Here is a 13,180-nt window from a genome sequence, read left to right as displayed (position 1 = left end):
TGTTTTTCTCCTCTGTTATACCAAGTTACACTACGTTGCCGTAAGAAGCTCTATGTTTTCACACAGAGGAAAATACATCCCCAAATTTTGTGGAGGAAAGGAAGAATAAGGCTGGATTTGGCCATATCTCATCCCAACACATTGCAAAATGCTTCACATGCAACAAACTACCTTTTGAAGTATAGTCACTCATTATGTAGGCAAACCTGACAATCGATAGTGTACAAGGGCTCATAAATAGTAAATGAGATGAATGAATTGTATAGTTTTTTGTTGGCATTAGTTGTGGGAAGGGAAACATATTTAAAGGCTACATTCTTTATAGAGAAAAGTTTAATTATGAAGCTTTTTAAAAAATGTATAATATAAATGAACAAATTGTAACAATGCTGCATCATGTCACTGTGAAAAAAGCACAAAAGTCTTTTGGCTCATCCCCATCTCAAACAAAAGTAGGATGTGTCATAAGTTCAGTGACGCTTTAGAGTATTGCTTCTATTCAAGGAAATAAGGTAGATTTAATTCATTTATTCCATACAATTCCCAAGTTAGTTTCACTAAGTTCCAAATTTATGATTCACCATAATTCAGTAAGTACCAAAAACCAGATTTGTTCCATTGCTTTCTACATTTAAATACTTGTCAAGGTTTATTAATGTCTTAGTGGGCAGAGCTATTACATTAATTTTTCATAAATTTCTTGCATTTCGAATACAAACTAATGTAAAGAGTGAGAGGATAATTGATCATCATAGCCCAGAGCCTTTATTCCCAAGTCGTTTGGACAACTCTAGACCAAGATTTACAAAGGAGCTTACAGCACCTACAATGCATCTAGAGTTGCCACTGATGCTGCCTAATGGGGAAAACAAAAAGAGACAACAGAGAACATTCAGAGATATAAGTTCAAGTGTTAGGCTTAGTTTAGGGTCCTACTGTTCAGCTAAACCTGAAAGAAGCTGTCAACTCAAAACCACACTTAAAATGAAAAGAAAATATATTACCAAAGAAACCCACTGCACTATTTGATTCTGAAAATAATACGACTGTTCTGGGGAATAAAAAAAGCAAATGCCAGGAAAAACTGTGCAATTTGGCTCTTCTTTGGTTGACTTCTTTAAGTGTACATGACCTCAGCTTACAGTTTGCCATAAACCTTCACTTGCAGAAACAAATGTTAAATTGTAGTATTTGTCCTGGTAGAAAAGATGTAGAATACATTTATGAAACAGAAGCATTAGTAGATCAACACCACATTTCACTTTTTCTTCACACATGCAGCCCAGCAGAGCAGAGTAGCTCTAGTTGTGTGTGCAGCATGAGAGCTTAACAATCCCATATTGTCCATTTTTGAATAAGGACTTTGTGGGGATGAGAAAATCAATTTGGTTGTAACTAATGTGCCAGCCCTGAACCTTGAAGCCATGTTTTTCCCTAATGAACATGCTACATCTAATTCAACAGGACAAGTGAAAACTAGGAGTATCACAGAATCACAGAATCAGAATTACAGTGCAGAAGAGGCCCTTCAGCCCATCCAGTCTGCACCGACATGCGAGAAACACCTGACCTATCTACCTAATCCCATTTACCAGCACTTGGCCCATAGCCTTGAATGTTATGACGTGCCAAGTGCTCATTCAGGGACTTTTTAAAGGTTGTGAGGCAACCCGCCTCCACCACCCTCCCAGGCAGTGCATTCCAGACCATCACCACCCTCTGGGTAAAAAAGTTTTTCTTCACATCCCCCCTAAACCTCCTATCCCTCACCTTGAACTTATGCTCCCTTGTGACTGACCCTTCAACTAAGGGGAACAGCTGCTCCCTATCCACCCTGTCCAGGCCTCTCATAATCTTGTACACCTCGATCAGGTCGTCCCTAGTCTTCTCTGCTCCAACGAAAACAACCCAAGTCTATCCAACCTCTCTTCATAACTTAAACGTTTCATCCTAGGCAACATCCTGCTGAATCTCCTCTGCACCCCCTCCAGTGCAATCACATCCTTCCTATAATGTGGCGACCAGAACAGCACACAGTACTCCAGCTGTGGCCTCACCAAGGTTCTATACAACTCCAACATGACCTCCCTACTTTTGCAATCTATGCCTTGATTGATAAAGGCAAGTGTCCCAGATGCCTTTTTCACCACCCCACTAACGTGCCCCTCCGCCTTCAGAGATCTATGGACACACACGCCAAGTTCCCTTTGTTCCTCAGAACTTCCTAGTGCCATGCCGTTCATTGAATACTTCCTTGTCAAATTACTCCTTCCAAAGTGTAGCACCTCACACTTCTCAGGGTTAAATTCCATCTGCCACTTATCTGCCCATTTGACCATCCCGTCTATATCTTCCTGTAGCCCAAGACACTCAACCTCACTGTTAACCACCCAGCCAATCTTTGTGTTATCCGCAAACTTACTAATCCTACCCCCCACATAGTCATCTATGTCGTTTATATAAATGACAAATAATAGGGGACCCTGGCTTCCAGTCACTAAAGCAGCCTTCTGTCATCACCCTCTGTCTCCTACAACTAAGCCAATTTTGAATCCACCTTATCAAATTACCCTGTATCCCATGTGCATTTGCCTTCTTTATAAGTCTCCCATGTGGGACCTTGTCAAAGGCTTTGCTGAAATCCATATAAACTACATCAACTGCACTACCCTCATTTACACACCTGGTCACCTCCTCAAAAAATTCAATCAAATTTGTTAGGCATGACCTCCCTCTGACAAAGCCATGCTGACTATCCCTGATCAAACCTTGCCTCTCCAAGTGGAGATAGATACTCTCCTTCAGAAATTTCTCCAATAGTTTCCCTACCACTGACGTGAGACTCACTGGCCTGTAGTTCCCTGGCTTATCTCTACAACCCTTCTTAAATAGCAGAACCACATTAGCTGTTCTCCAGTCCTCTGGCACCTCCCCCGTGGCCAGAATGGAATTAAAAATTTGGGTCAGAACCCCTGCAATCTCCTCCCTTGCCTCCCTCAGCAGTCTGGGACACAAATCACCCAGACCTGGAGATTTGTCCACTTTTAAGCCTGCCAACATCTCCAATAGTAGTTCAATGTTATTCATCCTTTCAGGTCAAGAACTCCCAGAAAATTTATTTTCCTTTAAGAGAATCAAACAACAAGAATAAAAACATGGAACCAATCAACCATTCAAGTTAAACATAAAAATGGTGCAGTGGAGTAGGTGGCTGGTACATATACTGACCGATTCAGATTTGTATGCAACAGGTCATGGCAAAATGGCAGGCTTTACTAGAGGCTCACCTATAGTAAATTTGACATTCATAAAGAACATAATGGAACATGAGAATATGAGAAGGCTATTCAGCCCCTCGAGTCTGTTCCGCCTTTCAATCAGATCGTGGCGGATCTGTATCTTAATTGCATCTACCTGCCTTTGCTCCATAACCCTCAAAGCCCTAACAAAAATCTATCAATCTAATTTTTGAGATTGAAATGGTACCGATAATCTTTGCTGCATCTGATCCAAGATGGGGGATTCATTTGCCAAAGTGGCAGAAGCAATGGTGCAGCTTCTGCACCGGTCTCTGATCAGAACCAAAAAGTACACGGAAAATTGAAAAGGACAGCCAAACCCCTGAGTGTCTCAATGAGTCAATGCGTTATAATAAGCTAAACAGAACTCTTAGGTTCAATCCCTTGTCTTTACCGGGTTAGCTGCTCTCAGCATTATAACAGACCTTTTGTGACCCCAGTACATTGGAATACAGGGGATGACACAGAGGTAAAACACAGCCAAGGTATGTGATCTCTAACCAAAGAGGCTTTCTGGAAAGTGTGTAAATGGATATTAGTGAGAGTGGAAATAAACCAGGCTACAAAACCTTCTTTCATGTCCATCCATGGAGGAACAGTCAGCTGACCCAGTTGTCCGGGCACACACATGAAGAGTGGCCACCTAGTTCAAACGCTGGAGTCCCACCAGTGAAAGGAAGAAAAGGGGAAACAGGATGGACATAGGTATACAGAAATAACCAATTGAGCAACCAAAATCCAACATATCATCCAACTTGTTAAATAAAACCATTCCCAGTCACTAAAATTTCAAACAAATTCCATGCTCAAAAAATTTTGATTAAAAAATTGACATTGATTTGAAGAGACATTTGAAGAATTTGCCTCCTGCAGCCCAGAGAGAGCACATAACACGCCTTAAAGATAAATGTTTTACATGTTTGGAGAGTGAAACCGAGAGTCACCATTTTCTAACTGCATTGTAGGAAGCAACATAAAGCCACAGTGCTACACTCCACAATACAGCTCAGATTGCTGAGCAAGATCAGACTTGTCAGCTATAAATTGTTTTGCATTTAATTTATCTTTCAAATATTAAAAGGCAGTTATTTAAGTTTAACAGCAAGGAGCAAAGAAACCTTTGTACAAATAAACTTCAAGGAAGCACTTGTTAGTAAATCAAAAAACTGTGTGAACACACGGCAGTCCCATATTCCTAACCATATATGTATTCGTGTAAAATCTCAGGACTGCACACACGTCTGCAAACAGTAGCTGGACAAGAAGCAAATCAAAACTAAGAGAGTCAAACAGCATTTTGATCGTTTAACACAAGATCAGAATCGTGTCAGAAACAAGCCTGGCTTTTTTTCACAAAGGAACTCATCAATTCTCATCCAACGCTCTCTATCATGAACATCGAAGTTTGCAAACTAGATACTAGGGTTAATAAAAGTAGACTTCAGGTTTGCTTTGAGTTACGAGAACGCTTGGATGAAAACTTCAATCAACTCAGGGGTAATAATGTGACTTTCTGAAAAAGCGATATAGATGGGGAAGGGTTTCAAGTTAAAATGTTTAACTTATGTTGGATTGGTCTTTGAAGGTTTAAAAAAATCAGAATGCATATCCAATTATTAGCAGTGGAAGTATATCTCGTGTTTAACTTAAAAAAGGACTTCCTTACCAGGGGCATTAGAAACAATATGGTTTGAATTGGTTTAACATCCCCCATTCCCCACCAAGGAACATCAGGCCAGTTCAAAAGTACTTTGTGAAGGTAACAACGTGCATATCTAATTTATTAACCCTGGTTCATGCACAGGAGTGTAATCAGACAACAAGTTAAAGCTAGGAAGAAAAATAACAAGAGTTAGGCTGCATAATCTATTGCATTCACTTTTCTGACACAGACCAAGAGTGACAGTTAATGGTACCCAAGCATTAAGCTAAAGAACCAAGGCTTTTCCAGGATAACCATGCTGGCACACAGTTTTTTATAAACTCACCTGCATCCGAATGAGCTGAAGCCACAGGCATTTTGATACCCGTCTTCCAAAGACAATTACAGTTGGAATGCTAGACTTCTACAGGTTATGTTTATTCTTCATGCAATCAAATATCTGTAAAAGAAAGAAGGTACAAAGTTTATGTGAGATCAAGTTGAAAACAGCTGCATAGGGACAGCCACATCTGTGCTTTAAGTTCGCGGATTCTATGAGCAAGGGGCAAAATATTTAGGGTTATAAAGTCATTATGGCACAGAAGGCCATTCAGCCCATTGAGTTCAAGCCAGCTCTCTAGAGCAATCCATGCCCTGCTAACTTATTTCCTTCAACAGTCCATCCAATCTCCTTTTGAAATCAATTTCCTGTTAAAGTCTCAGTAACGTTTTTTTTTAGGTAAATTACCAGTTGCCACCATTTCACAATCTGAGCTCCCAGGCTGTGAAATTCCAAGCAATCAGCTGGAAGGCGGATGCAATTCAGAGACTGCCCTTCTTCTGCCAGGATTCAGCCATGTGGATCTAGTCAAATTCCTGGGAGAGAGGGCAGCAGGTTTCCACTTGACCCTTCCATATTAGGTGGGAATTTATGAACTACACCAGGTAGTCCACCCAGTATGCTGCTCTAAAAGTCTCAATGAGACCCTCACCAGATGACAGCTGCCATCAGTGCCATTACGACACTTATAAATCCCCCAGATAATGGTAATCGATCCAGGGGAAATTGATTTCTTATTCTGAAGAAGTATGGTTCTCTTCTGAGCTGGTGATATATGTACCTCTCTCCCACCTTTGTATAGTCTTGGATTAGAGTAAGCACCACTGTTATTCCCTTACAAGTAGCCCATGTTGGTCATGTACACGATCCTGCCTTGAATCTGGCATCCTTCATTATGGTATACACTCTGGGGTAGCTCTGCTGATAAAACAGGGTGATTATAATTTTGGTTCCTCCCTGGACTCTCATTTATAACAAACACAGTGTCATTTCCGTCAATGTAATTAAGATAACTGCGCAGTGGCTCCAAAAACCAATTACAATGAAAATCTTCGGGGCAATGAGTAAGCCAGAGGCTCTCTTCAGAAAGTTGGCTTCTCTGATAATCATCTGTTTGTTTTTAAGTGTTTGCACCCGAGACAAAAACTCCATGGCCAGAATTTTCCCCTCATCGGACAGGCTTGCCGGAAGTGGGTGGGTGTGGTCGGAAAGCCAAAAAGCACCGCGATTTCACTGAGGCAGGCCTTACCCTGCGTGGATCGCAAGCAGCAGGGCTCGGTGCTACCTGTGCGAGCAGGGGGAGGAGGGAGAGCAGGCCTGGCGCGCAGTTTGCACGGAGCTACCTCAGGGAGATTGAAGCGCTTTTGAAAAAAATTAATAAAGACAGTAAAAAATTTTTAAAAACATGTCCCCTCATGAAATGGGACATGTTTTTAAATTCCAAAATAAAGTATTTATTCAATGTTTATTTGCTTTAGGAAACCTCATCCTGCTCGTGGATGAGGGTTCCTAAAAAATGTCAAGGCCGCTTGTGGCCTTCTCGCCTCCCGCCAACCATAAGGTTGGACAGGCAGCGTAAATTTGATTTTAATTAGCTTACTAATGACCTTAATAGGCCCTTTAATTATCAGCAGGCACACAGCCGACTCCAGCGGGTGCCCGCCAAAGGAAATATCGCGTGTCATTTTACGCTTGGGCATGTCGGGCACGCGCTTGCAGGCTAAGCATAAAATTCTGCTCCATGTTTAGCCAAATGATCAAGGAAACAAGTGAAGGGGAACAGTATGTACATATTTGGAAAGGCACATCTGATGCTCCAGGATTACTCCAACATTTTGTTAAGAATCCCAGTTAATACTGACTTTTACAATATCCAAGAGCTGACAAGCTGTGGTTAGTAAGCCTAGAAAAATGGCCTACAAATCAAAGAGTGAGGTTCCTTTTTCATTTGTTCATGGGACGAGGGGATCACTGGCTGGGCCAGCATTTATTGCCGTCCCTAATTGCCCTTGAAATGGTGGTGATGAGCTGCCTTCTTGAACTGCTGCAGTCCATGTGGTGCAAGGACACCCACAGTGCCATTAGGGAGGGAGTTCCAGGATTTTGACCCAGTGACAGTGAAGGAATGGCAATACAGTTCCAAGTCAGGATGGTGTGTGGCTTGGAGGGGAACTTGCAGGTGGTGGTGTTCCTATGCATTTGCTGCCGTTGTCCTTCTAGATGGTACAGCTTGTTCATCCTTCGAGGCAAAGATGACCATGTTCATTATCTGGGGTGTTTGGTAGGGTTCTGGTGAGTATATAGGTGAGTGCTGAGGCTGATCTGCATTCGAAAAGTTCTGCTGCAAATAGGACAGGATAGATTCTGACGATTGAGATTTGGATCAGTTGCTAGCTCAGGATTGTGGGTACACCTACACTACACAGCCTGCAGTGATTCAAGAAGACAGCTCACCACCATCTTCTCAAGGGCAATGAGGGATAGGCAATAAATGCTGGCCTAGCCAGCGGAACTCACATCTCGTGAAAGGGTTAAGAAAAATTCCTCTCCTTGCCTTTCCTCTCAGCCTCTGATATGTGCTTTCTTTTGAAGGAGACCGCACCATTTTTAATTTGGTTGCACCAGGTGCAGCAATCCTGGCCAATCTTCTCCCAAGTCTTCCATGAGAGAAGACTCCAGGCTCAAGGACTTCACAGTAGATTTGCTTTGGTAAGCGAGTGTCAGGCATTCTGGCTACATGACCAGCCCAGCTCAGTTGTGACTGTCTCAATGTGGTATGGGTGCTTGGTATGCCAGCTCAATAAGCACCTCAGTGTCTGGTATTTTGTCCTGCCGTCTGATCTGTAGAAGCTACCAAAGGCAGCTCAAGTGAAAGTGAATGAGCTTCTTGGCAAGATGCTGGTACACAGTCTAAGCCACACATGCGTAGATGAGCGTGGGCAGGACTATTGCTCTTTCAGTTTGATAGGCAGACTCACTTCTCGTCATTCCCAGACTGATCTTCAAAGTCTGCCGAAGGCTACACTTGCTTTGACAATTCTTGCATGTGTCACGTCATCAATATAGAGAGCGCAAGAAAGTATGATGCCAAGATTAGTGAATTTATCCACTCCTGGCAGGTCCTGGTCACAGACTGAAACCTTGGGCTTGAGATGGGGCTTTCCTGGAGCAGGCTGGTACATTACTTCAGTTTTCTTTGTGCTGATCTTAAGATCAAAGTTGTTGCATTAAGAACAAGTCCATACAACGTTGCATGTCCAGCTCTGAACTGGAAGCTAGTGCACAGTCATCAGCAAATAAGAACTCGCAAAGTGTATCCTTGGAGACCTTGGTCTTTGCCTGGAGTTGTCTCAGATTGAGCATCCATGTGATATCTTACTTCTCTTCCAGGAATCATCAACATGGAAGGCAGTGGGCAGCATGATGGGTAAAAACATGAAGAGCGTTGGCGCTAGCATATAGTCTTGTTTCACTCCATTAGTGGCTGGGAATGGGTCAGAAGGCTCACCATCATCCAGGACACGTGCGAACATGCTGTCATAGAACTGTTGAAACACTGATGAATTTCTCAGGGCAGCTGAATGTCTCCGTTACTTTGCAAAGGTCCTCACTGTTTCTTTGTGTGGTCAGGGTCTAGACAGGGGTTTTCAGGATTGTCCATTCTCCCAAAGTATGCTGCTCAAGTCTGTAATTTCTCAAAACCATGACTTTTTATTTACACAAGTATTTATACATTTGGACCTCTGTGAGGTTGAGCTTCTCCTCCTTCCAGATGTCTCTTACTTCTCAGTCATGTGATCTGACATCATTATCACAGCAACATCATGTGTGCTTCTAATATTAATCCTTTACTCCACATCTCCACCCACCACAAGTCTTTATCCCCATCATACATACACCTTCCTACATCTCTCCCCAGCAAAGTCTTGGGGCAGAATTCTGCCCTTGATGGGCGGGCGGGCCCCACCGACTCAGCGGTGGGCGGGCAGCCGATCACCGCCGCCGAAACGGGCCCCGCCGCCATTTTAAGTGGGCAGGCCACCCAAAGGGAAGCATTATGCGCTTCCTGTGCAGGGGGGGGGAGGGATTCCCCAACTGCCAGAGTGCGCTCTTTCGCGCATGTGTGCGAAAGAGCGCACATCTCCCTAAGACTAAGTGCTGCCTCGGGGAGATCGCTGAAAATTTTTGAAAGTTTAAAAATAGAAAAATAAAAAAATTATTAACATGTGCCCCTCATGTGACAATGTTACACAAGATGGGACATGTTAATAAATATCACAGAAACTTTATTAAGGTTTTTTAAAACCGACATGAAACCTCATCCCGCCGGGGGATGAGGTTTCATGTTTTTTCAGAAGCCCGCCGGGGCTCCTGGCCTGCCCACCAACCTTCAGGTTGGATGGGTGCGGCCTTTAATTGATTTAACTACCCAGTCAATGGCCTCAATTGGCCATTGACAGGTTGGCGGGCGGACAGCTGATTGCGCTGTCCGCCCACCTTCCTGAATATTTAAATGTGGCGGGATGACGTCCGGGGTTCCCCTGACGTCACCCCGCGTCGGCGATCAGGACCCATCCCCAGCTCCCCGACACAAAAATTCTGCCCTTGGACTTCACAGAGTTAGTGTCTGAGGTGTCTTGACCAATCTCCCTGATCTGGTTCTGATTTCCTTTTGAGGTCGAGGATATTCCAAACTCTTCCTTCTGTCACTGTGAGTGATCTCCTGGTGGCTTTTGAGCTTGTAGTAAGTATTTCTTCTTCATCAGGATTTGAGTAGTAAGCCCAAATGTGTATTGGCTATCTATTGTTATGACACGGTGGATGAAAAGTACATGGCAGATCAAACCCATGAGGGAAACTTGATCACACAGTCACAACAATTTTGCAATTTGTATTTTATTTCAAGATGCATGCCCTGAATTCAGCAATAATAAGTCCACCGAGATTTTTACAAAGCTAAATTAAACATTTGTAAACAAAAGAAAAGATTTCACGCACATACATAGGTCTACAAATTACTACTATAATAACTCCTAAAACCCTAATTAATCTGGCTTCCAGTTACACCCCCGTTAAGGCAACAGTAAAAAATAGATTTAAATAGATCCAGGCTAGTCAAACATAATATCCTGGAAGTAGAATTCAAAGCGGCTTTTCCCAGCTTCAGTTTCTGTAGACAGCAGCTTAATGCACAAATACTGGAGGCTTTTCACACTTCTAGTAGATCTTACAATGCCTTACTCTCTGACACATAGCCTCTTCTCCTTTATGCATATTTCTTCCTTTTAATGTAAATTCCATTATTCTCATACGTCTTTGGAACTTTACTTTTCTCATAATATAAATTTATTCATGGTGCTAAAATTGGCAGTAATCTTTGGGAAAAATAAACACACTGCTTGGCCTAGCTTCTCTGGCTAGGTATAACATCCTACCATCTCTTTGAAATCCAAACTACACCGATTTATCTAAAAATGCAAATTTTCCTCACCTCACATTCTAAAACTGCAGCCATGTTTACGTGTTTAGCATTTCAAACCTGGCTTCTTTTGATGAATCAAAGCCTCTGGAGCTACTGTCTCCAATTCAATTAAATCACACACACACACACACACACACACACACAGAAACTATCCAAACCCCACTATTAACCCACATTTGCCATAAATCACAATAAATTATGAGAATTATTATACTTTTGTGACATTATCCAAGGATATTAAGGCACTGTGTTTTCTCCTTATGATACCCTGGTCTGTCTCAATCCTGTACGATCTTGGTTGTGGAGTTTTTTTCAACGATTGTGTTTTCTTCTGTTGGTTTCCGACCAATATTCTTCCCCCGAGCTTCAGCACTGGTAACTCATGTGCTCTTTGTCTGTAATTAAAGTTCCAAGTCTGGTTGCTTCTCTGTTCTTCCTCATATGGTTTTTCATGGTCGTTCGTGGTGATATTAGGTTTGAATTTTAGTTCTTGGCTGCTTATGGCACAATTAAGACAGTTAGAAATCATTTCTTCTAAAGAGCGAGTAATGCCTTTCCACTAGACTGATTGCTGTGCCCTTGCATGATATTTTGCTATTTCTGGATGGCCTTGGCAAAGAACATCAAGCTGAAGTGCAATCAGAATGACTATTCTCTAATTGAAGAACAATAAGTCGCCAATGACAGTGAGGTGCTTGCACTGTTCAAAGTGCTGCCGGATTAGTAGGGATATAGTCTGGTCATCCTTCCAGATAATATGCTCAGATTTGGAGACATTCTTCTATTTATTTCCTGCAACTTTTTTGCAATAGCTGGTAGGTGCTGAGTGATTAAGGATGCATACGCTTCAGCCTCCTTGAAGTGTAAATCTTCTTGTTTAATGGTATTCTTGACAGTGTCTGCCATTGTTTGATACTTCCTTTGCACATACTCTGTGATGGAGTCTTATCTCATCAATCTTAGTCTGAACCACTGGATTCTGGGCAGCATCTTTGTAATTTCTTTCATGTTCAGATGGCGGACTAGAGGCTTATGGTCTGTTTCGATTTTGAAAAGCAATCCCATGATATAGTCTGAAAATTTTTTGCATGCCCACATTGCTGCCAATGCTTCTTTTTCTATTGTGGCGTATCATTGTTCTAGTTCTGTTAGTGATCTCGAGGCATAGTGGACTGGTCTACACTTGCTGCCTCTCTGCACTTGAAATTAAACTGCCCCCAGTCCTGTAGACGATGCATCAGCTGCTACTACGGTTGGTAATTCATAATGTATCAAGATTTCAGAAGAAATTAAAATTAATCCTTTCAAAAGCATTTTGCTGGTCCATGTTCCAGCACCACTGTTTCAATAGCTGTCTCAAGAACTCGTTGACCTCTGATAAATTTGTTAGGAACTTGCCTACTTGGCTGACCATCCCGGGGAATCTTTGAACCACGGTTATGTTCCTGGGTTGAGGAAATTTTCTGATTACTTTTGTTTTTTGTGGGTCAACTGTAATCCCAGTTGCTTGTACTAGAAACTTGATCATAGGTTTGGCGAACTCATATTTTTCATTCAATGTTAGGCTTGTACCCTGTAAGACTCGCAAGGCTGCTCTGACTCTTGTGATCATGCTCTTCTCTTGTGGAGCCATAATTATGTCATCCATATGGCATATTACTCCTTCCATGCCTTCTAGAGTGTGAGACATTGTTCTTTGGAAAGTTTCTGGAGAGGACGCTATTCAAATGGCAATCTATTGAAACAATAACGACCTAATGGTGTTATAATAGTGGTCTGCAATCTGGATTCCTTGTCCAAAGGCAAATCCACTGTTCACATCCAATTTGCTAAATAAAGTCCTCTTGGTTAGTTTGGCAAGGCTACCATACATTGAGGCCATTGGGCAGATCTCATGTTCTACTGATCTGTTTAGTTGAGTTAAATCCACGTAGATTCTTACAGAACCAGTTGGCTTTGGGACTCTAACCATTCCTGAGCACCATTTTTCTGGCATGGTGACTGGCGAGGTAACCTCATGCTGCTATATCTTTTTTATTTCACCCTTGACTTTGCCCAAGATTTGGTGAGGGACGGACTTTCCTCAGTGTAAAGAGGCAAATTGGTTTAGCATCAGCTCGTAGGGCGATATGGTACTTGGTCTTTAACTTCCCTAGGCCTGTAAACAATTTTTCACTTTGAAATGTACTGCTGTAGTTCTCATCAGCAACTTCATCTACTTTATCGTTTAATTTCAGTTTTAGGCAAGGCTTTCTGCTTAGTAGAGAGCACTCTTGATTTTGAATGACAGGTTGAAAGTTTTCTCGGTCTTTATATTTCAGCTTTGTCATAAGTTGGTCTTTCACCTTCAAAGTTGTCCCACCAGGGTCTTGTAATTTGATAGGTGAGGGTTACAATGTAATCGGTTTAAGCCATTT

General features: G+C 42.2%; 1 protein-coding gene across 5 annotated transcripts in view; it reads right to left on the bottom strand.

Moving 5' to 3' along the window:
• LOC144667987 (MAGUK p55 subfamily member 2-like) overlaps positions 1-13,180 on the bottom strand; it is a 645,437-nt gene that overhangs the window by 376,092 nt on the left and 256,165 nt on the right. For all 5 annotated transcript variants that reach the window (XM_078529676.1, XM_078529674.1, XM_078529672.1 and 2 more), the window contains one exon: positions 5,288-5,401. In XM_078529676.1, the coding sequence (XP_078385802.1) occupies positions 5,288-5,318 (31 nt within the window). In that variant the 5' untranslated portion in view covers positions 5,319-5,401. The remainder of the gene's footprint in view (positions 1-5,287; positions 5,402-13,180) is intronic.

Source organism: Cetorhinus maximus, chromosome 25 (assembly GCF_964194155.1).
Source record: "Cetorhinus maximus chromosome 25, sCetMax3.hap1.1, whole genome shotgun sequence".
In the NCBI taxonomy this organism is placed as follows: Eukaryota; Metazoa; Chordata; class Chondrichthyes; order Lamniformes; family Cetorhinidae; genus Cetorhinus; species Cetorhinus maximus.
This window is presented reverse-complemented; position numbering and strand designations above follow the sequence as displayed.